A 23,244-nucleotide genomic window follows, 5' to 3' on the forward strand; every position below is an offset into this window, starting at 1 on the left:
GCACGCATTGTTCGAGGGTTTCATTCGTGATCGTTTCTTGTATTTTAGTCAGCGTCTTTATGTGATCCCTTTTCCTAGGCATGACATATTGTACGTTGAGCACGTTTCACTCATGAATGAACATGGATGTATGCGGATTATTCATGAAAAGCTAAAAAGTATGCATTCAAGGAAGTCACATTCCCTGTCTCTTCCTTGGCACGCCACAATCGTAGAAAGAGCACAAGAAGGATTGAGCATCAAGTATAGGCATTTCTATTATAATTTGCCACAGTTGATTGATTTAGATCATAAAGAAAAGATTCAATCTCATTGTTTGTAGGTGTTTGATGAACGGTTTGGCACTCCGTCTCTATGTTTATATGCATTGGATGCATAGTTTTTGTCACAAAGTGATGACGTGGCGGACAGCAGAAACCCTAATTTCTGCCAGATACCCTAAAATTCCTGCAAACCCTAATTTCTGCCAAAAACCCTAATTTCCGGAAATCGCGGAGGCTGAAATTTTATTTTTTTTTAAAAATGGAAAATGATGAGCGACGCAAATTTCGCTTTTTCTCTACTTAAATGAGAAAGAGAGAGAGAATGCTTTTGCTTTCATGTTTTGACTCTCTGTGAGAGAGAGAGAGCAATTGTTTTTGATTTGAAGCTTTTGGGGCTCTGCTTTTGGGCATCCCTTGTAACCTTTAAATTAGTGGTGAGGGCCTCACTTCTCAGAGCATCTGGACGCAGAGTTTGAGAGTGAAACCCTAACCGCTCTCTTGTACTTTGATGATTGATTAATATAAAAAGAAATACCGAAAGGGGCGCCAGTCTTTGGGGCCAATATCTCTAGGCACGGAACTCCGCCGGGCCAGTGCAAATCTATTGTGATCTGTGAATTGTTTGGAAGTGGTTATTTGGTGCTATCGCGGTTGATTCTTGACTTGGAGTGTCCAAGTCTGTTACAGTGGTATCAGAGCACGGCCGATTTCTCTTCTACGGGAAATCCGATCCCCGAAATTTTTTCCGCGGCACCTATGGCTTCAGGCAATGATCAGTCGACTCCCTCTGCATCTGGAGATGCGGGCTGGGATCACAACGAAGATTCAGGCAGAGAGTATGGCCCGCCTTGGCCTACTTAGGCGGAGCGGCGAGAGATAGAGCGTCGCCAGTTGATCGGCGATGCAACAAAGATGATGCTCAATTTTGCCAAGGATCCGAAGATGGCAAAATATATGAACCAGACCTCTTTGGAAGAGGTACAGACGGAGTGGCAGAGAACCACAACACCACTCCCGAAACCCGCTCTCAAGAAACCTTCTGCCTTCAAGAAATATACGGAGAAAGAACTGGACAACGTGGTTGATGCACGGATTGCTCAGCTTTTTGACACGCAAAAGAAAGCCAAAAAGCACGGCAAAAAGCAGAAGAAAGGCACTGACTTCCCGGGATATTTGGGTCGTCGGTCGACATTTGACAAGGCAAAGAAATTGAAGAAGCGCGTCAAGTTTGAAGACCTACCCAGTTCTTCTTCTTCTTCTTCTGACAGTTCTTCTAGCTCCTCGGATTCGAGCGAAGAAGACAGAAAAGGTAAAAAGCGAAGCAAGAAGCAACGCTTTGGAAAGGGCAAGAGAAAGGCAAAGAAGGCTAAATCTCGCCCAGAGACTGACAGTTCTACTGAGGACTCGTCTACAGACAGCTCAGATTCCGATGACGGAAAGTTTTATGTGAACAAGAAGAATTTTTACAAAGCCAACCAGTATGACTTTCTCGAAGATAAAAGCAAGAAAGTCCGAGAGTTTAAGGAAGGTGGCCACTCGATCAAGTTTGATACTTTTCAGGATACTCAGATGCTTCGAAGGCTTTGTCTTTTATACAGCAGTTTGACATCGCTTTCGCGGGAGGACGCTATTCAGAGCACTCCAAGGTTCGGAGAGCTGCCTCTTACTTTGAGGGGAATGCTCGTACTTGGTGGTCCACGCTTCTATTAAGCAAGACTGTGTCAGTTACATGGCTGAAATTCAATAGGCTTTTTATTTCTTCTTGGTTGACTCAAGAGTTTGAGCGAGATATACGAGCTGCTTGGAACCATCTCCGGATGACCAAGAGCGATACAGTGAATTCTTATGGTGAAAGATTCTGGAGCTCTTTTCTACCCGCCTCTTCATTCAAGAAGATCTCGTTCAGAGAACAGATTGAGCGGTTTACCTTGGGTCTACCTACAGACATCCGAAATCACTGCTTGGAACAGAAGTCGGCTTCTATTCAGGAGTTGATGAGTCATGCGAAGCGGGGCTTTGTCATTCACTCTGGCAGTTTGACCTACCCCACAGATAAGGCCATGACACAACAAGCCGAACAGACTTCTGGGAATGAAAATAGAAAGAAAAAGAGCAAGCGAGAGAAAAAGGATGCACAACCCAAGCTTACTCTTGAGGAGAGAGCTCGCTTCATCAGAGAGGGGAAGTGCTTTGGATGCGGGGAACATCGACATATTTCCGCGAAGTGCCCTGATAAGGCACAGAAAGAATAGAATGATAAAGACGACGACAGGTCTGAGAGTTCGAGAGCAGCTGAGGAATGTGGCAGAAAAGGCGGATAGAAAAGCAGAACTGGTACCACATGGCGTGGGACCTGCACTGAATATTATGAATGAAAGTACAAACTTTGCCGCTTTCGGGGCAAAGTAAAGGATCAGGAAGCTCTTTTGAAGGAGCCAAGGCCAACTTCTTTTCACTTGGAATTGGCGGCTCGATTTGGAACTACGCCCGACAGACTGATGCCACAGGCGGAGGTAGTTCGACTGGCACCCGGATGGGATGTTGCCATTACACCGAGCATTGGCAAACTTCGTTTGCAATGACAAGGGTGTTCAGGGCACGCGAGTGACGTTCTACTCGGGCTCCCTTGGTACCACAAGAACTACGCCGTGGTTGACTACCGGGCAGAGAAAGCGACTTTGATAAATGAAGGGCTTAGAGATTGTACTTGATGAACTTCAGTTTTCTTACTCATTCTTTTGGGAGAACTGAACGATGGATAAAGATTGAATATGTTTTGACCTGAAGAAAAGAACGCCAATATTTTTTTTCTCCACGCTCATGCCGATTGCTTTTGAGAGGGCCTGAAGATCATACCATTGATCTGATATCTGGAAGCACGCCACCGAATCGGCCACCTTATCGTGTGAGCCGAGTACAGAATGAAAAGATTATGAACTCAGTGAAAGACCTCTTGGAAAAGGGTCTTGTCCAGCCTAGTACTTCACCGTATTGCTCTCCAGTGTTGTTGGTTTTGAAGAAAGACGGATCTTGGAGAATGTGCATCGATTATAGCACTCTCAACGAAATCACCATCAAGAACAGATTTCCGATTCCTAGGATTGATGATATACTCGACAGGTTACAGGGATCCTCGTGCTTTAGCAGGATTGACTTGAAGAGTGGATATCATCAGATCAGGATAGCGCCAGGAGATGTCTACAAGACAGCTTTTCGGACGACTTTTGGGTTATTTTGAGTTTTTGGTGATGTCTTTTGGCTTAACCAATGCTCCTGCGACATTTAACCGGATGATGGATAGGATTTTTCGAGAGTACAGGCTATTTGTTGGCACTTTCTTTGACGACATCATTGTTTTCTCCAAGAATGAGGCAGAACACAAAGATCATCTGCTTCAAGTCTTTCAGGCATTACGAGATCACACATTAGTGATTAATGCTACGAAAAGTGAATTTTTCCTACCAGAGATATATTTTTTGGGACACATTGTGTCAACAGCAGGAGTGCAAATGAACCCGGCCAAGATAGAGACTATCCGTGATTGGCCCGATTTGAGGAATGTCCATGAGGTTAGAAGCTTCTTGGGACTGTGTTCATACTACAGGCGGTTCATACGAAAGTTTGCAGAGGTTGCTTCCCCTTTACCTACCTTGACACAGAAAGGAGTACCTTTTTCGTGGGGACCCACAGAGGTGACTGCCTTTCGGATATTGAAAGAGAAATTGACTACGGGACCTATTTTGACTTTGCCGGACTTGCAGAAGTCATTTGAAGTATATTGGATGCTTGTGGTCGTAGTCTGGGTGCGGTCTTGATGCAAGAAGGCCATGTCATAGCTTACGAGAACCGTTTGTTCTCTAGGTCGGAGATGACAGCACAGATCTATGAGAAAGAGCTTTTGGCGGTTATCCATGCTCTTACTCAGTGGCTACATTACCTACTCGGAGCGGATTTTACTGTCTTAACAGACCATCAGAGTTTGCGCTACTTCTTCTCACAGAAGCAGCTTTCGGAAAAGCAGATGCGGTGGGCGAACATCTTGTCACGGTTCCACTTCCAGATTGTCCATGTGCAGGGACAGAAGAATGTGGTGGCAGATGCTTTGTCTGGAAAACCATTGGTTCTGGCTATTTCCGCGATACATCATAGGAGCTTCGAGGATATGGTCGATCAGTGTGCCACAGATACAGATTTTGCAGATATTTTCACACGGATACGGGATGGGGAGACAGTAGCTGGATACTCCCTTCGGGAAGGCTACTTGATGAAAAAGACTATATTGCGCGTTACATAGCCGTTGAGGGAAAAGGTTATGACTGATTGCCACTGTCCACCTTTTACGGGTCACCGCGGCATTGCTACCACCACGAAAGGGGTAGAGAGAGATTTCTTTTGGCGGAGACTGAAGAAGGATGTGGAAGAGTTTGTGCGCAGTTGCTTGGTATGCCAGAAGGTCAAGTTTGACAGGCATAAGGCACACGAATTGTTACAGCCTTTACCCATACCCACCCGCCCCTGGGAAAATATTGAAATGGATTTCATTTTTTTTTATCTCCCGAGAATACAGAATGATCACGATGATTTTCCGATTACATGGCACGCCTGAGACAATTGTCTCCGACAGAGACCCCAGATTTATGAGTTTGTTTTGGAAGGCAATTTGGGAGAACATTGGCACGCGGTTGCAGTTCTCGTCATCGTTCCACTTGCAGACTGACGGGCAATCTGAGATTGCCAATTCAACGATTTTAGATTTATTGAAGTCTTGTATCTCGCATCAGAAGACTCAATGGGAAAAGAACTTACCTTTGGTGGAATTTGCCTACAATAACACGATACACTCTTCGACGGGGAAGACGCCATGTGAGATTGTTGAAACTGCTGCGAAGGTTCCATCCTTCCTGAGCACGAAAGATTAGAAATTTGAAGCGGATGAATATTCGCGAGATTTGGATACGGCTTTTGCCAAGGTTCGCGAGACTTTGCAGGAGTCTCAAGAACGACAGAAAAAGGCAGCGGATCGCCATCGTCGCGACTGGAAACTGAAGGAGGATGATTGGGTGCTCTTACTTTTGAGAAGGCACGTCTAAGAAAGAAAAAGGGAAAGGAGAGGCTTTTTCCAAAGCTTAGTATGTGATACTACGGACCTTTCCAGATTACTGACAAGATAAATGATGTCTCCTTCCGATTGAAACTGCCAGATACTTGGAGGATTCACAATGCATTGCATGTGAGTCTCTTGAAACCTGTTAAGGGTGATGTGCCTGATGATGGGGAGCCTGATGAGCAACTCAAAGTGGAAGAAAACGAGGAGATCCTTGTTCCTGAACAGATTTTGGCACAAAATGATACGAAGAAAGGTAAAGTCCGAAGGCGGTTCTTGGTTAAGTTCAAGAACTTTCCTGCATTTGATGCGAAGTGGATGGAGGAGGAGGACCTAGCAGATACTCCTCGGATTGTGAAACTTTACCTCGATGTTTTGGTTTAGCATAGTCTACTCCAAACGGAACCCAGAATTCAGCTTGGCCGGAGATCTGGTGCAGTGGGATGCACAAGAGGGGAGTCACTCCACTACTTTGTCAACATATGCCTCGATTTTGATACTAAAGTCACTGATGTCTCTTTGAGCTTCAGGGATACTGAGAGCTGACAGTATTCTGCTGGATGACTTTATGAAATGGAATTCCTGATTATGATACTGATTTGTTCTTGACTTCTTGTGAGTGCAGGAACTGATAGCCGAAATGACTGCAGCATTTTGGTCTGATTGATCTCGAAAAGACATGGTTGCAATAGGGGTTAGTCAATCGGAAATCGATGAGGTCCCGATTGGACCTAGATGTGATTGCTAGCTACATTGCCGATAAATCATGGTCTAAGATCCGAATGAATGTTGAATGTCATGTGATGTCCTGTGATGTCCTGTGATGTCGTGTGATGTGACTGTCGATTTTGTACATGTGCTAGATGTGCGTTCCTAGTACGTAGGTACTAACAGTCAGTGTCTGCTAAGACGGTTTATGGCTTTTGTCGGTTTTACAAGCGTAATCGCGGTCGATTACAATGCTTTCAAGAGGGGGGTATGTCACAAAGTGATGACGTGGCGGACAGCAGAAACCCTAATTTCTGCCAGATACCCTAAAATTCCTGCAAACCCTAATTTCTGCCGAAAACCCTAATTTCCGAAAATCGCGGAGGCTGAAATTTTATTTTATTTTTAAAATGGAAAATGATGAGCGACACAAATTTCGCTTTTTCTCTACTTAAATGAGAAAGAGAGAGAGAATGCTTTTGCTTTCATGTTTTGACTCTCTGTGAGAGAGAGAGAGCAATTGTTTTTTATTTGAAGCTTTTGGGGCTCTGCTTTTGGGCATCCCTTGTAACCTTTAAATTAGTGGTGAGGGCCTCACTTCTCACAGCATCTGGACGCAGAGTCTGAGAGTGAAACCCTAACCGCTCTCTTGTACTTTGATGATTGATTAATATAAAAAGAAATACCGAAAGGGGCGCCAGTCTTTGGGGCCAATATCTCTAGGCACGGAACTCCGCCGGGCCAGTGCAAATCTATTGTGATCTGTGAATTGTTTGGAAGTGGTTATTTGGTGCTGTCGCGGTTGATTCTTGACTTGGAGTGTCCAAGTCTGTTACAGTTTTTTCGAAAGAATAGTATTTTTCCAGTCACTTTACATGGAATGGGTATGTTCATGTTTTTGTGTTGAAAGTGGGTTCAGGAATTTTTAGCCTCGGAGATTCTTGAAGAAGGTAGACGCATGACTATCGATGAAGTTCAAGCATCGAAGGAGCCACAGAAGACTTTGTCGCTATTGGCGCAGCCCAAAGAAGCAAGCGTTGCAGACCTTTACGAAGTTCAAGTATCGCATGACCCACGCATCAGAGTGGGCCAGCGAAAAGTCCTTTCCAGGATTTCGGATGTTATTGGCGATCTCCCTCGACGCCATACAGTTCGGTATCAGTACCTCACTTTGAAAAGGAGGGGATGTCACGTGAGACATCCAACCCTATGTGTCCGTGGACAAGATACAGCATGATCATCAGTCAAGTCAGTCTAGAATATGAAGTGATCTTGCACTTTTGTTCAGTTCGCACACCGTGCATGTCCAGACAGTTAGCTTAGATGCATATCCTCTCGTTGCACACAGCATGACCATCAGATTCCAGTCAGAAACCATCAGTAGAATTTTTACAGTGCATAGACCTATTTTCCCTATTTTTGACATTTTTCACTTATTATTTTTGAGTGACTTTTGTTGGAAAGTAGGTAGGGCAAATTTACTAAGTTTGTATAAGTAGAAACCTAGCGCTAGCACTTTCTGGAGAAGAGGCAGCAGGAGCACTCGCTGAACAGGCAACTTCTCAACAGAACCCCCAAATGCCCTAGCGTTTTTGCTTCACATCAGAAAGCTGGCGTTTTTGGACCAGATCAGCCAGCGTTTTTGCTCTTGCAGATCCCTGGTGACAATAGACCAAGCAGAAGCCCCAGCATTAGCAGATTCTCCACAGCAAGACCATTTTCAGCCCTAGCGGTTTTGCATCTGCAAGACACTTCAGAGTTTTTGCAGATCTTCGCGACGGAATCCCCACAAGCATCAGCGTTTTCAATTTTCAGCATTTAGAACCCGCAGAAGAACCCCCAAACCTCGCAGATCTCACCTTTCCGCAGCAGATCCTCACCGCACGGTCAGATCCAGTGAAGTTTGCACTTTCAGCAGCATCTGCATTTTCAGCGCGTCGTCACATTGTCGTCATCGACATAGAGTCAGAATTCAGCAGATAAGATTTGCAGATTTCAGCCCTTAGCATTTTCAGATTTCAGCCCGTCTCGTCGTCCTCCTCATCGTCGCGTCGGCATCGTCGGCAAGTCCACGCATTGTAGAGATTTGTGCAATCATAAGTAGACCGCTCTCACCATAGAGAGTGGGGCCTTTGGAGGAGGGTTTGACAACATCTCTCGTGTCGTATTCTCTTCTCTCTATCTCTCAGTCTCATGCACTTCCATTCTGTTTGTGTCCATTGCACTCTCTTCTAAAGGAACGAAAGGCTCTCCCTTCCGTAAGAAAAAGGAACCCCTGAGCTCACTTCGGAGCACTCATCTTGAGCAAAGTTCAACATTCACATTCCTCTGCACCTTACACGCACAAACTAAAACTCTTGATGCCCCTTCACTGTGCTTCAAAATCCCAAAGCAAGGCCACACAGCATTTCAAGATGCTGGCAGCAAGCAAGTGATAAGAGGAATCACATAGATAAGGGCGTCTCAGCATGTAGCTAGCGGGGGGGGGGGAGGGGGGGTGTCAAAGACAATGATGCGGAAGCGTAGAGACCAAGGGGGGGGGGGGGGGGGGGGGGGGGGGGGGGGGGAGAGAGAGAGAGAGAGAGAGAGAGTCTCTTGAACCAATCAACCTTGGCAATGAATAACTGAATGTGTATACAATGGAGGCAAGGGGTTGCTTATATAGAAATCCAAGTAAATTGCCCTACCCAAGACTTTGACAAATAAGTAAAATAAATACCTAAAAGCCAAACTAAATAATGGGATCATATTGGGCAGTTCACTTGAGATGCCAAAACTTTAACACCCTCTCTCCAGTTCATAGTGGACATCAATAGTGAGACCAAGTCGATGTAGAAGCTACCATGGACACCCCAGCACTGGCCGGGATACTCGATACACCTCGGTGTTGCTCTCCTCAACTTTGTACCTGAAAGTAATGCCATCTTGAGCATCGGTTGCCTTTGTAGAAACTTTGAACTGTAGACCACACTACGTCCAAACATCCCCATTCCTGAACTGTGAACACATCACGTCCAAAATATAAAACTCCAAGATAATGAACTGTTGGAACACATTCTGTCCATGATCCTGAACTGTAGACCACACTACGTCCAAACATCCCCATTCCTGAACTGTGAACACATCACGTCCAAAATATAAAACTCCAAGATAATGAACTGTTGGAACACATTCTGTCCATGATCCGACCAACAACAATGAATTGGCACGCCCATCCATAGTGTTTTAGACGTCTGATTGGTTCCCTGCCAGATGCATGTGCATTGAACTTCGACCTACGGGTCCAAACACCAATAACTTGAACTCCAACACAAGGGTCCAAATTAATTATAGGGAGCATTGCTTGCCCCTCTCTGCTACTCACAAGCCTCTCTCTGGCTAAAGCTAGTGGTGACACCTGTCGTTTGACTAGAAATCTGACGTCGAGGCCACTGTGGCCGTCGCCACGTGTGCCATGCCGATCTCCTCTGTCAAATCTCTATTATCGTAATCTCTGTCCAGCTTGCCTTTATCCTTGTCTTCTTGTGAGTTCCTGCTTTTGCCTTTGGCTTCAAACTCTCGAGCCAAACAAAGCGTCAAGTCACATTCATGACAATTGATCGTACCTCGTGGGTACCGAGGCAGCTAACTGAGTACTGGTACTACCATCCTTGTCCAACTGACCTTTTCCGCTGTCCTCTAGCGAACTCCTCCATTTGCTTTTGACTTCACAAACTCGAGCCAAACAATTTGTCGGGTTCCTTGAGAACTGTGCCGGTGCATAGGCCGCTAAATGAATGGTTGACGATCCGTTATCCATAGCCACTTGTTGCTTTTGGTTGTTGTCGTCGCGGGTGCTCGAGCAAGGGGAGGCCATTTTGAATTTGCAAGAATCTGGAAACTTGTACTCCTCGCACTCCAAGGGCCACAAAAAATCCCAAGTCACAAGAACTCCAAGCTATCCCTCTCTTAATTTGCTCGCCTTTCCGTCTCCCAAGCCACTCTAAGAAACTTCCTCCCTTCAACTCCAAATTCCCGCCTTTTTGTTTTCCCAAGCCGATCCACAGAACTTTGCCCAAAATTTTGAGCTTCAAAATGCTCCCGAGTTGCTCTTGTTGTCCCTCTCTAGAGCTCCAAGTTTTGCTTCTCTCATGCCGCTCCACAACATCCGTAAATTGGGCACAAAGCCACACCTTCCCAATCTGTCGCTACATATCAAAACGCAAGAGAAGCGAGGTCGGATGTCATCTCCAAAGGGGGCACTGTCGACTAGCAACGTTCAAAACGCTTGAGGCTGGGGGGAGGGACAGTGGGCACCGCTCACTGGCATCTCAAAACGCAATAGGGCAAAGAGGTGGGCAGCGCTGCAGGGGGCGTTTCAAAACGCTAGACGCTGTGGCAGTATTCCAGGGCCATCATCGACAACGTTTCAAAATGCTTGCAGGAGCAGTGTGGAGGAGACCGCGCCTAGGAGAGGCAGCATTTTGAGATGTTATTGTGGGCAACAAATGCCAATGGACAGCGGCGCCGAGAAAGAGGATAGACTTAGAATTTTGAAATGTTGTTTGCAAGTGGGGAAGTGAACGGCGCTGACAATGAGATCTCTTCTTCTCCTCTTTGCAGCTGCTCCGCCTTCCCAAGGCTCTTCACCAACAAAGCTCTGATACCATGTCAAAGTCGACAATGCGGAAGCGTAGAGACCAAGGGGAGTGAGCACTAGAGAGAGAGAGAGAGAGAGAGAGAGAGAGACTCTCCTAAACCAATCAACCTTGGCAATGAATAACTGAATGTGTATAAAATGGAGGCAAGGGGTTGGTTATATAGCAATCCAAGTAAATTGCCCTACCCAAGACTTTGACAAATAAGTAAAATAAATACCTAAAAGCCAAACTAAATAATGGGATCACATTGGGCAGTTCACTTGAGATGCCAAAACTTTAACAGAGGGGCGCGTTTCAGAACGCGCAGCAAAGGAGGATTTCGGGGTGTGTTGTAGAATACAAGCCCTTGCGTTTCAGAAGGCAGGGCTACCGAGAGAACAAGCGTTGTCAATGAAGAGGGACGAGGTCGGGCGTTTCAAAACGTTGTCGCCATCTTCTCATTCAATGGAGCGTTGTCCAAAAACGCCACCAAGGCCACAACTGCGAAACCCGCCTACGTTTTAAAACGATGCGGGGAGCAAGAGGAAACGCCAAGAGCAATGGGAAGCACCGTCTCTTCTAGGCTTCTCAACAGTGCCGATTCTCTTCACCTCGCTCTGATACCATGTCAAAGTCGACGATGCGGAAGCATACACAAGAGAGAGAGAGAGAGAGAGAGAGAGAGAGAGAGAGAGAGAGAGAGAGAGAGAGAGAGAGAGAGAGAGAGAGAGAGAGAGAGAGAGAGAGAGAGAGAGAGATACTCTGAACCAACCAACCTTGGCAATGAATTGATACTTGTACAACGGGGGTTGATGGTTGCTTATATACCAACCTCGGTAAATTGCCCTACCCAGACTTTGACAAATAAGTAAAATAAATACCTAAAAGCCAAACTAAATAATGGGATCACATTGGGCAGTTCACTTGAGATGCCAAAACACTAACAACAACGTGCCTTGAACTTATCTTGGAAATTGACCCAGCTCAAGGACAGTGGCTCACCATCTGCGCCATGATCAAGGTGCTCGGCCATCTGTGCTTCTTGCCACGCTTGATACCAATCAATGACATCACCCGACAAATACATGGCAACAGTCAAAACTTTGTTCTTATTGTTCTTCTTGTTAATCGCAAAGTAACCTTCAAATTGATGCAACCAAGAATAAGTCACAGAAGCATCCATCTTACCATCATACTTATTGAAAGTCAACTTTTCAGTGACTGGATTTTTGGAGGTGTCGTCTCTACATGGGCTACATGATGACTTGCCGGCCTCCTTGAGTGAGTCACTCTTCGAGGATAGCACTTGCAGGACCAAGTTTTGCATGTGTTGGTCTCGCAGCGCCTCACGCTCTAGCTCCATAGCTGCCCTCTTTTCTTCAGCTACTGTGCGTTGGGCTTCACATGTTTACTCACGCTCTGGCTCCATAGCTACCCTCCTTTCTTCAGCAGCTACACGTTGAGCTTCACGAGTCTGCTCCACGGCCGTCCGCTGAGCCTCTTGTTGTAGCATCATCTCCATCATATACTTTACCAAAGCCTCCATAGAATTTGGTGCAACCGGTGGCGTAGATGGGGATGGAGGAGGATCTGAAAATGGTCCTCTTGATGTATTCTTCTGCTCCAATTCCACTTTCATCACCTTCATGCAAAGTATCCATCCCGCTTTTGGTGATGATCATGCACTAAGTACTAGGGTACTTGGGTTCTTGGGGTGATTGGTTACTTGGGGTTCTTGGTACTTGATATTGCTTGCGATCTGCGTTGAAGAAGGCTAACATTGCAAAGAGAGAGAAGAGAGTGAGTGTGCATGGGTGTTGGGACAAAAAAACGCTAGCACCACACCAATATCGATTGCCGTGATACAATATGGGTGCCCCCCCAGCACATATATACTAGTGCAAGTGGGCTTCCCAACTCCCCTGATGACCATCCACGATCCATAAATAGGGATTAAAGTGTCAGGAGGAAGATGCCAAAGCATCTCAATCATGCAGAGATCCTCTTAGGAGAGAGATACTCTCAAAGAGAGCTTCTCAATCGTATCATATTTGGGATAATGGTTGCACTTGTAAATAGGCAGTTTTAGTCTTTTAGTTTTAGGCTAATTTTTCTAATTCCATAAGAGCAAAGATACAATTTCAATAATGTATTGTTTTGGTCTCATAGGCCACATTGGCCTCTTTGAGCCATTAACACAGTTTCATTTTTGTCTCTCTCTGTAGGAAAATTTCATATTCATGAGCAGCTCCTTCAGTTTAACCATTTTCATGAATAAACACAAAGAGATGGAGGTCTAGCATATCTGGACTTGGGTCAAGGTTAAAGTTTTCACATATCCAAACAATCAATGCACGTAAAAAGCACCAGTTGTTTTAAGACCGGTCTAGCAAATTACAGCATGAAGAGGAGAGCTTGACATGATAGCACAGGAATACATTAAAAGCCTTTGAATGTTTTAGAAGTCCATTCCTATTGCGTGATTAAATGTGTGATTAAGACCAATCTAGCAAATTACAGCAAGAAGAGGAGAGCTTGACATAATAGCACATGAATACATTAAGAGCCTTCGAATGTTTTAGAAGTCTATTCATATTGTGTTATTAAATGTCTGCAAAGGGCAATGTATCAAAAGGGTACCTGAAAGGGAGAGGTCCAAAACAAGTTTCCGAACATGTGCTGCCTTTTTTAAACCACTTTTAATAAGTTCACCTCGACTGAGAGTTACCCGGTCGTCGCTTTTGAAAACCTGAAGACCATCAATATAGATGAATCACTAGAGAAACCTTTGCTCTCAAAATGCAATCAAAAACAATTTGTTTGACAAAACCAACTAGGCCCAATTGCCTATGATACAGCACTAAATGCTGAGAAAAACAATAAACCATTTTCATGATGTGATGTGATACTAGACTTGCTGCTGAAGGCGAGCAGAATCCAGGATTGAGAAAGTGCACATCTCCCAAGCATTCTTCCAATAAATAAACAAGATATAGCCTCTATTATTTTTTCAAATGATATGGGGTTTGGAAAGTTAATCCTCAAGAAGAGATCTTGAATCCATCTTCTTTCAAAGAAATCTAATACATTAACTTAAGAGATTTGTGGAGCTCACAAGCAGCTTGCTGATGTGGTCCTTCAATGTGGAAAATATTGTGTAGTCACAGCCTAGCCTGCACCTACAAGGATAAACGTTCAAAGTGAAACCGAAGGATCATGACAATTGTCACTCTCAACTGCTTAGTACGAGCTATGACCTAGAATCTACTGGCAAGTATGCCCTCTTTAACACTTCCGGAAGTGTCTAGTGTGCTTCTGGCTTGTTCTTTACAAAATCCTCTACAACGCTTCAAGTCCACTTTCATAATTTTTAACTGATCGAATTACCTTATGCCTTTTCACACAACATGAATCCTCTTGGGCGGCAGCTCCTCCTCGGAGGAATCATCTTCTCGGTATCTCACCCATTTGGGCCCATAGGAATCTAGAGATGAGGTCCATTCAGTAGAGAATCCTGGAGAGAATGATCTTCAGTATCTCACCGATTTGGTCCATAGCAGTTTAAAGATGAGGTGCATTGAGTAGAGTCTCCTCATAGCTAAAAGTTTAGAAGCTTCACAGATTGTCTTGCACAGGAAAACACTGATCAAGCTTCAAGCTCAAGTTAGTCTTCAGCACAACAAGATAAGATGGCTCCACGTGTGCAGATTGAGACCACAAGCCAGAATTATAGAGCAGATAAAATAAATGCATAAAAGTACGCTTGAAATAGTGCATGATTTGAACAGAACTGTGAGAAATTAACAGAAAGAAATGAGCTATTCTTCTGCAAAGAGAGAATATGTGGCCCTCATTCCCCATCTCCTTTACCCTACCCCTCGATAAGTAAATCCAGAGCAAATGAAAGACATAAATATGGCCAGCCCTACAACCTAGGACCTTGAAATCGGGCAAGTTGCGGCGGCGGCGGCGCCTGCCTATGACACAACAGAACTGAAACACAGCTAGAGGATTAATGATTCTCGCACCTTAACCGTGTCACCATTTTAATGCGTGCAAATTGAGATACTACGATCTCCATGAGTACACGCAGGATGCCTATGGGCAAGGACTATAAGGTGCAACGAAATGAATGTTGTATTTTCTCAAGATTAGTGATCTTTATTGCTCAAGTTTCCTTTTAGTTCTTAGGGAAAGAGAGAGATTTCCGTCTTATGGAGAAAGCTATGATCACGAACAAAGTGAGTGGATAATGTGCGTGCAAGTGAATGAGACTGAGAGAACGAGAGAGAAGAGATACGACACCAGAGAGGTTGTAAAACCCTCCTCCTAAGGCCCCACTCTCGTCGGCGAGAGTGGTCTACTTTGATTGCACAAAGGTGTACAATGCGTATGCAAAGAACTGATGCAATGGGACTATGCCGATGACGACGACGGTGATGACGACGACGACTTGATGGCTGAAATCCGAGATCTTCTAATCGCTGAATTTCGGGACTGTTTCGGTGGCTGAAAATGACTGTTTTGGCTGCGTTTTTATGGCTAAAAATGGGGGATCGTCTGCAACCAACTTGGGGGCTGATCTGCTACTGAGTCTAGGCTGAAAACTGGGCGGATCTGATGCGGGTTAGGGCTGCAAACCAAAACGCTGGCTGAATCTGTCCTTTGCCAAAACAATAGGCTGATCTGTATCTGCAATCCCAAAGCGCCGATGGATCTGATGCATGCGAGGCTGATCGGACTATGCCAATGCAAAACGCCGGCGTTAGTGATGGCTGAAAACGCTGATGGTCATCATGAGGAAAACGCTAGGCTGAGAAGCTTGCTAGCGATGGCAGAGATCTGCAAACGCTAGAGTGCTGATGATCGATGGCGAAGGCCTGCTGTTGAAGGAAAACGCCAGTGATGAGGGGAAGATGCAAAACGCTAGAGGTTCATGAGGGGGGGGAGGTACTGCTGAGAAGTTGCCTGTTGAGCGGGAAGCTCCTGCTGCCTCTTCTGCCAGAAAGTGCTAACTTGGGTTTGCTTATATATTAACTTAGCAAAATTGCCCTACCTACTTTTGTTGGAAAGTCACTTAAAAATAATAAGTGAAAATAACCAAAAATAGGAAATTAGGCTAAATGCACTGGAAAATTCCCCTAATTGATGCTAATGGATTCTGATGGGAATTCCGATGATCATGTTGTGTGCAACCGGAGGATATGCATCTATGCTAAGTGACTGGCATGCACGATCTACGAATAGACTCACAAAAGTGCCAGATCACTGCTAAACCTAGACTGACTGGACTGAGTGGAGCCTGCTGTGGTGTAGCTTGTCCACGGACACACAGGGTTGGGATGTGTCACGTGACAAGCAGTATGCCTACCTAAAAGGTCAAGGGAAACAATGAGACTACTCAACAAATCATACATCACCAAAAAGTCCCTTTAACACTATCTATATTGGTCTTTATTAGCAAAGGCTCCAACCTAATAAATCAACCAACCATAACAATATGCAATAAACACAATGGCACAGTGGCAAGGATGAAGATGTTAAAGCACTAGTGGAGAAGAGAGGTGGTACGGGGAGAAGAAAGAAAAGAAAGAAGAGAGAGAGTATATTAACGTCTCTATAAGGCCAATGTGGCCTATGAGAGAAAAGTTCAAACCAGTACATACAATCGAAGGAAATCTCTCATCTCAAACAAAGAGAATAGTAAACCTAAAGCTAAAGGCTGACATGAGCTACCTATCTAAAAATTACATCCATAGTCCAAACATGTAAGGTATCACTGGAATATCCTCTCTATGAAGTGTTTCCCTCATAGGTCAGTGTGACTGAGATGTCGTGACATCCACCTCCAATGGCGCTCAATGATAGCACTGATCTGTCTATATTGTGAGCCGAGTCTCCTAGATGGACGTGGTCATTTCTCTCGAGTGAGCGCTATTGCTCTATCCAAACATAACCCCTCTCGAAGATGAAGGCCCCCAATGATGTGTCTGTGTTAAGAGTCAACAAAGCATGAGTGGTGTCAGCAACACCACATGTACTTGGCCATATAGCAAAAAAGAATCAGTAACTTTACTATGCCTCGACAATCAACTTCTAGACACGAAGAAGCCATCGAAGAAGCAATTGAAAAAGCGAAACAAGGGGACTGACTACCCAGTTACTTGGGCCGTCAATCTTCTTTTGCAACTGCACGAAAACAGAAGAAGCATGTGCATTTTGAAGGACTACCCAGTTCTTCTTCCTCTTCGAGATGTGAGAACCGCTTGGAACCATCTTCGGATTACCAAGGGTGACACTTTGGACGCATATGTGAAAGGTATTTGGATTCTTTTCTACCAACCTCTTCGTTTAAGAAGGTCACTTTCAAAGAACATATTGAGCGGTTTTGCTACGGACTCCCTAAAGAGATCCGAGATAACTGCCTTGAGCAAAAGTCCGAGTCCATACAACAACTGATTGGACATGCTAAGCGGGGATTCTACGTTCGGGTAACTTGACCTACCCCAGTGATGAAGTTTTGACACAAAGGACCGGACAGACCTCGACAAAACGACAATAGAAAGAAGAAGAATTCCCAGAAAAAGAAGGATGCACGACCCCGAGTGACTGCGGAACAGAGAGCCGACTAACTCAAAGAGGGGAAGTGTTTTAGTTGCGGGGAACAAGGGCACATCTCCGCAAAGTGCCCCAAAAAGGCACAACGAGGACAAACTGAAGAAAAGCCTAGGAGTTCTAGAGCAACGGAGGAATGTGGCAGAAAAGGCAAGATGAAAGCATGGGAATCGACCCAAGTCAGATGGATGAAAGTACAGAACTTTGCCGCGCATGGGGCAAAGTAAAAGATTAAGAAGCCATTTTCTTTGATGGAGGAGCCAAGGCCAACTTCATTTCACCTGAATTGGCGGCTCGACTCGACCGGCGGAGGCAGTTCTAGCGGCACCCGGACGAGATGTAGCAATTACACCTGTCATTGGCAAACTTCATTTGCATTGTCCAGGGTATTTAGGGCACGAGAACTTTTATATCGCCTTTGGAAGGGTGTGACGTCCTCCTAGGAATCCCTTGGTACCACAAGAACAGGTCGTGGTCGACTATCGGGCCAAGAAAGCAACTTTGACCGATGAGAAGCATAGGAAAATTGTACTTGATGTAAAATTGAAGAGCGAGTCCGTCCCTATTGTATCAGCTTCGACCATTTCAAAGTTAATGAAATCCAGTCTTTTTGTTGTTTACTCGATCTACTTGAAAGAAGTGAATGATGAACAACGAACGAACATGTCTCAATTGGACAAAGAACAACAAGAATTTATGCACACATGCTGACTGTTTCTCAGCAGGCCTACCAGGCCAGTTACCTCCATCTCATCCTGAGGACCACACTATTGATTTGATCCCTTGAACCACACCACCGAACCGGCCACCTTATCGTGTTAGCCGAGCCCAGAATGAAGAAATCATGAACCAAGTTAAAGACCTTCTTTGAAAAGGTCTCATCCAACCTAGTACTTCACCTTACTGTTCTCCGATTTTGCTAGTACTAAAGAAAGACGGATCTTGGAGAATGTGCATTGACTATAGAGCTCTCAATAAAATCACCATCAAGAACAGATTTCCGATTCCAAGGATCGATGATATTCTTGACAGACTTCAGGGATCCTCTTCTTTCAGCAGGATTGATTAAAAAGTGGATATCATCATATCAGAATCGCTCCTGGAGATGTCTACAAGACAACCTTTCGGACAAGCTTTGGTTTATACGAATTTTTGGTGATGCCCTTTGGACTTACAAATGCTCCAGCAACTTTCAACCGAACCGAATGATGGATAGGATTTTTGGACAGCATTGATCTTTTGTGGACACTTTCTTTGATGACATTATATTTTTCTCCAAGAATGAAGCAAAGCACCGACACCATCTGCTATCGGTCTTTCAGGCATTGCGCGATCATAGATTGGTTATTAATGCCAAAAAGAGCGATTTTTTCTTGCGGGAGATACATTTCTTGAGGACACATCGTCTCAGCAGCAAGAGTACAGATGGACCCGGCCAAAATTGAGACTATCCGCGATTGGCATGACTTGAAGAATGTTCATGAAGTTCGAAGCTTTTTAGGCTTGTGCTCTTACCAACGGTGGTTCATTTGGAAATTTGTAGAGATAGTTTCGCCTTTGCACTTATTGACTCAAAAAAGAGTCTCTTTCTTGTAGGGACTAACAGAGGTGACTGCTTTTCAGATACTTAAGGAAAAATTGACTATTGGACCAGTGTTGGCTTTGCCAGACTTGCAAAAGCCATTCGAAGTTTATTGTGACGCTTGTGGTCGTAGTCTGGGAGCGGTCTTGATGCAAGAAGGCCATGAGATTGCTTATGAAAGCAGAATGTTTTCAAGGCCAGAATTGGTAGCCCAAATCTATGAGAAAGAGCTATTGGCATTGATCCATGCCCTTACACAGTGGCGAGATTCCCTACTCAGAGCCGATTTCACAGTTTTTACAGATCATCAGAGTCTGCGCTACTTCTTGTCACAGAAGCAGCTTTCAGAAAAGCAGATGCGGTTAATCTTGTCACAATTTCACTTCCAAATTGTCCATGTTCTCGGAAGCGCCTCGTCTTGGCTATTTCCGCGGTTCATCACAGAAGCTTCAAGGATATGGTTGACTAGTACGCCACGGATCCGGACTTTACCGATGTTTTTACTCGACAGAATGGGGAGACAATTCCAGGATATTCCATACGGGATGGCTACTTGATGAAGAAAACGATGTTATGTGTCACACAGCCTTTGAGAGAAAAGGTCTTGACAGAGTGCCACTGTCCACTGTTTATGGGTCACCGCGGCATCGATACCACCTTGAAGGGGGTAGAGTTTTGGCCGAGGCCCGAGACTCAAGAAGGATGTGGACGACTTTGTTCGTAGTTGTTTAATATGCCAAAAGGTCAAGTTTGACAAGCATAAGGCACAAGGATTACTAGAGCCTTTACCCATTCCCACCGGCCCCTAGGAAAGTATTGCAATGGACTTCATCTTTGATCTCCCGAAGACACAGAGTGGGCATGATGGCATTTGGATTGTCTTTGACAGATTTAGCAAGCAAACTCACTTTATTCCAATGAAGAAAACAGTGAAGCCCGACCATTTAGCGAGACTGTTCATTGCACAGATATTTCGGTTACATGGCATGCCTGAGACAATAGTTTCCGACAAAGATCCCCGATTCACAAGTTTGTTTTGGAGGGCTATTTGGAAGAACATTGGCACACGGATGTAGTTCTTGTCATCTTTCCACCTGTAGATAAATGAGCAATCTGAAATTGCAAATTCGGTTGTTTTGGATTTGCTGAAGTCTTACATCTGTAATCAAGAGACTCAATGGGAAAAATATTTGCCTTTGATGGAACTTGCCTACAATAACACCATTCACTCTTTGATGGGAAAGCGCCATTTGAGATAACTGAAGGTGCTCAAAAGGTTCCTTCCTTTCTCAGCACTAAAGACAAGATTTTTGAAGCCAACCAGTACACGAGGGACTTGGACGCTGCTTTTGCCAAGGTCCGCGAGGCTCTAGAGAAGTCTCAAGTACTATGCAAGAAGGCAGCAGATCGACATCGATGCGACTTGAAATTAAAGGAAGATGATCGGGTGCTCTTACGTTTTGAAAAGGCACGCCTAAGGAACGAAAGGGAAAGGAGCGGCTTTTTCCAAAGCTTAGCATGAGGTATTATGGCACTTTCCAGATCAAAGAAAAGATAAATGACGTCTCCTTTCAACTCAAGCTACTAGATACTTGGAAGATTCACAATGCATTCCATGTGAGTCTCTTGAAACCTTTTAAAGGTGAGGTGCCAGTTGATCAGGAGCCCTGATGAGCAACCCGAAGTAGAAAAGAGCAAGGAGCTACTTGTTCCTGAACAGATTTTGGCACACAAGGAAAGAAAAGTGAAAGGTATAGTGATTCGGCGGTTCTTAGTTAAATTCAAGAACTATCCGGCATTGGATGCAAGCGGATGGAGGAGGTTTGCTCAAAGATTAATACAAAAAGAGGCGCCAATCTTTGGGGCCAATCTCTCTTGGCACACAAAACTACGTCCGGCTGTGTCAAATCAATCAAATTGTGAAGTGTGTTAAGTGAATCCCTCTTGTGTCACGACAGAATTTAGACTTGGGGTGCAGGTGCCCAAGTTTGTTACGGTCTCCTCTATTGTTACGAAGAGAAGCACATAAGAAGTGGGTAAAATTCAAGAGAATTTTCACTTCTGCCTAGATAACATAAGAGTATAAAGAAGATGTCATCATGACATCACGGCTTGGCATGATTTGAGAATGACTAAGAAAGATACGTTGGGTGACTACTGCCAGAGGTTTTGGGATACCTACTTGCCAGTGTCCTCGTTTTTTAGGGTCACTTTGAGGGACCAGACCAAGCCGTTTCGTTGTGGTTTGCCAAAAGAGATTTGACAATATTGTCTGCATCAAAAGTCTAACTCTATTTAGAGACTTGTGGGGCATGCCAAAGAAGGTTTTGGAATGCATGCCAGCTCATTGACTTATCCTACGGACAAGCCAGTGTCCACCTCAACAGGGCAAGAGTCTTCCAATGACAGAAAGAATCAAGGGAACCAGATGAAAGTTCATCACAGGATTCCGGAGAAGAAAGGGAATCAAATGATATTGCATCCGATGGTTCCGACGAATCAAGAAAATAGGATGAAAGTTCCTCCGGAGAAGCAAGGGAATTAGATGATAGTGCATCCAAGGGTTCCAACGAATCAAGGGAACCGAAAGTTCATCACAAAATTCCCGAAAAGCGAGCAAATCAAATGATAGTGAATTCGAGGGTTCAATGGAGAAAGGGAATCAGCTGATGGTTCATCAAAGAATTCCGACGATTGAGATTGAGGTGCCAGTGGACAGAAGCGGCCACCGGGGCTATCAACAACTCACAAGGCACAAGAAAAGAACAAAAAGGTAAGCTAGATCCACCGGATAATTTCGTCAAGGGTACTTTTTGGCCCTCGATGCAAAGTGGATGGAGGAGGAGAACATCGCGAATTCTCTTTAGTGAGAGCTATATCTTGAAGCTTTTGAAATAATAGCAGCGTCTATGTCAAAAGTTACTGATCAACGGGTTGAATATGGTGCGGTGTGGACTACACAAGAGGGGAGCCACTCCACTCCTTTGTCACAGATTGCCTAGATTGAATAAAGTCACTAAATTCTCCTTGAGATTTTAGGGATAGTGACAAGCTGACAGTATTTTGCAGGATGACTTTATGAAAATAGATACATTGAATTGGAATCAGTGTTTTGTTTCTACTCTAATTCTCCAAGATGTAACAGCTGATACAAGCCCACCAGGACCGTGCTCTTTTTGCACAAGTACAAAAAGGGAGCAATCAACCCAACATACATGGAAATAAACCTGAACTAAGGCTAGAGTCTCTTCAAGCAAAAGCATAAGCTGCACACAAAAGATGTTGCTCTCCCAAGAATTCAGAATAAGACATTCATCCTCCCACTTATTTCTTCAAACATGAGCAACACCATGCTATCCTGTACAATCAAATTTCTCTGAAATTTTCCAAAGTCATGATAATGCCACAGTAGCGAGGCTTCTACGTGTTCTTATGAGCTAGGAGGCATACATGGAATGGGATCCCATTTGGACAAACCACAACTCAGTGACTCTTTTGAGCAACCAATGGAAAACAGGACGTGGGGAATCGGTAACAAGCAGCCCATTCCAGTAAGTTAAGTGGTGGTTTAGCACGCGGATCAAACTATCAATGCAGCCAGACAAAGAGTGTAAGAAGTAAATTACAAATTCACACATTCAATGTATGATTTAAGCTAAAAGGGAATTATGGTCATTATGGCAGCTGGATGGGAATTGGGCACTTCGCCATCTTCTTCCGGAAAAATGAGAAAACATTAGCCGTAACTTGCAGGAGAATGCTTACAGGATCAGAGGCGGCCAGAGTAGCCATGCGAGACACCATCTCGAAGCTCTCCTCGCCTCCCCAGAAGAGCACCTTCAAAGAGCGCACCTCAAACTCAGACTTCTGCCGCTCCTCAATCAACACCTCCATCGCCCCTCCCGAGAATGTGCGCGCGCGCGAGAGTGTGTGTGTGTGTGTGTGTGTGTGAGAGAGAGAGAGAGAGAGAGAGCGAGAGAGAGAGAGAAGGGAAGTGCCCCGGGGGGGGCCTTCGACTCGACCTCCGAGTCAAAAGTCGCTATATTGAACACGTGCTCCATTAGTCGACCCACTGTGAACAGTACAATGGAAGAGAGAGTGCGTTGCGATTCGCTGCCTTGAGGCTTGTTGTGAGCGAGTCACGAGTGCTTGCTGCAGCAGTGCAGCTATCTTGACTCCTCTCACATCTTTAGGCTGCCCACTCCACTTTTTATTGGTGCGGCAATCGATTCTAAGGGCATCTATGCTTCCTCATCACTATATATAACTAGTGTGCCGCCTCTCTCTCTCTCTCTCTATCCCTCGTGTGCGCACTGTTCTCATTGTAGCCGGGCCACACTAAGTCTTCTTAAT

At 44.8% G+C, this 23,244-nt stretch overlaps 1 protein-coding gene across 4 annotated transcripts in view; it reads right to left on the reverse strand.

The window, feature by feature from the left end:
• The window catches only part of LOC147456487 (peroxisomal acyl-coenzyme A oxidase 1-like), a 58,342-nt gene extending 35,301 nt beyond the window's left edge, over window positions 1-23,041 (reverse strand). The window contains exons 1-2 of one of the 4 annotated variants that reach the window (XR_015188461.1): window positions 22,657-23,041; window positions 13,335-13,443 (exon numbers count right to left, since the gene is read on the reverse strand). Coding sequence is in view for 3 of the 4 variants with exons in the window: in XM_086514933.1 (XP_086371059.1) it covers window positions 13,335-13,443; window positions 22,657-22,785 (238 nt within the window). In the remaining variant the exon portion in view is untranslated. The remainder of the gene's footprint in view (window positions 1-13,334; window positions 13,444-22,656) is intronic. The other 3 variants (XM_086514933.1, XM_086514936.1, XM_086514937.1) reach the window with 3 other exon arrangements.
• Window positions 23,042-23,244: the final 203 nt, after the last annotated feature.

Source organism: Adiantum capillus-veneris, chromosome 6 (assembly GCF_014529385.1).
Source record: "Adiantum capillus-veneris isolate H3 chromosome 6, ASM1452938v2, whole genome shotgun sequence".
NCBI classification, from domain to species: Eukaryota; Viridiplantae; Streptophyta; class Polypodiopsida; order Polypodiales; family Pteridaceae; genus Adiantum; species Adiantum capillus-veneris.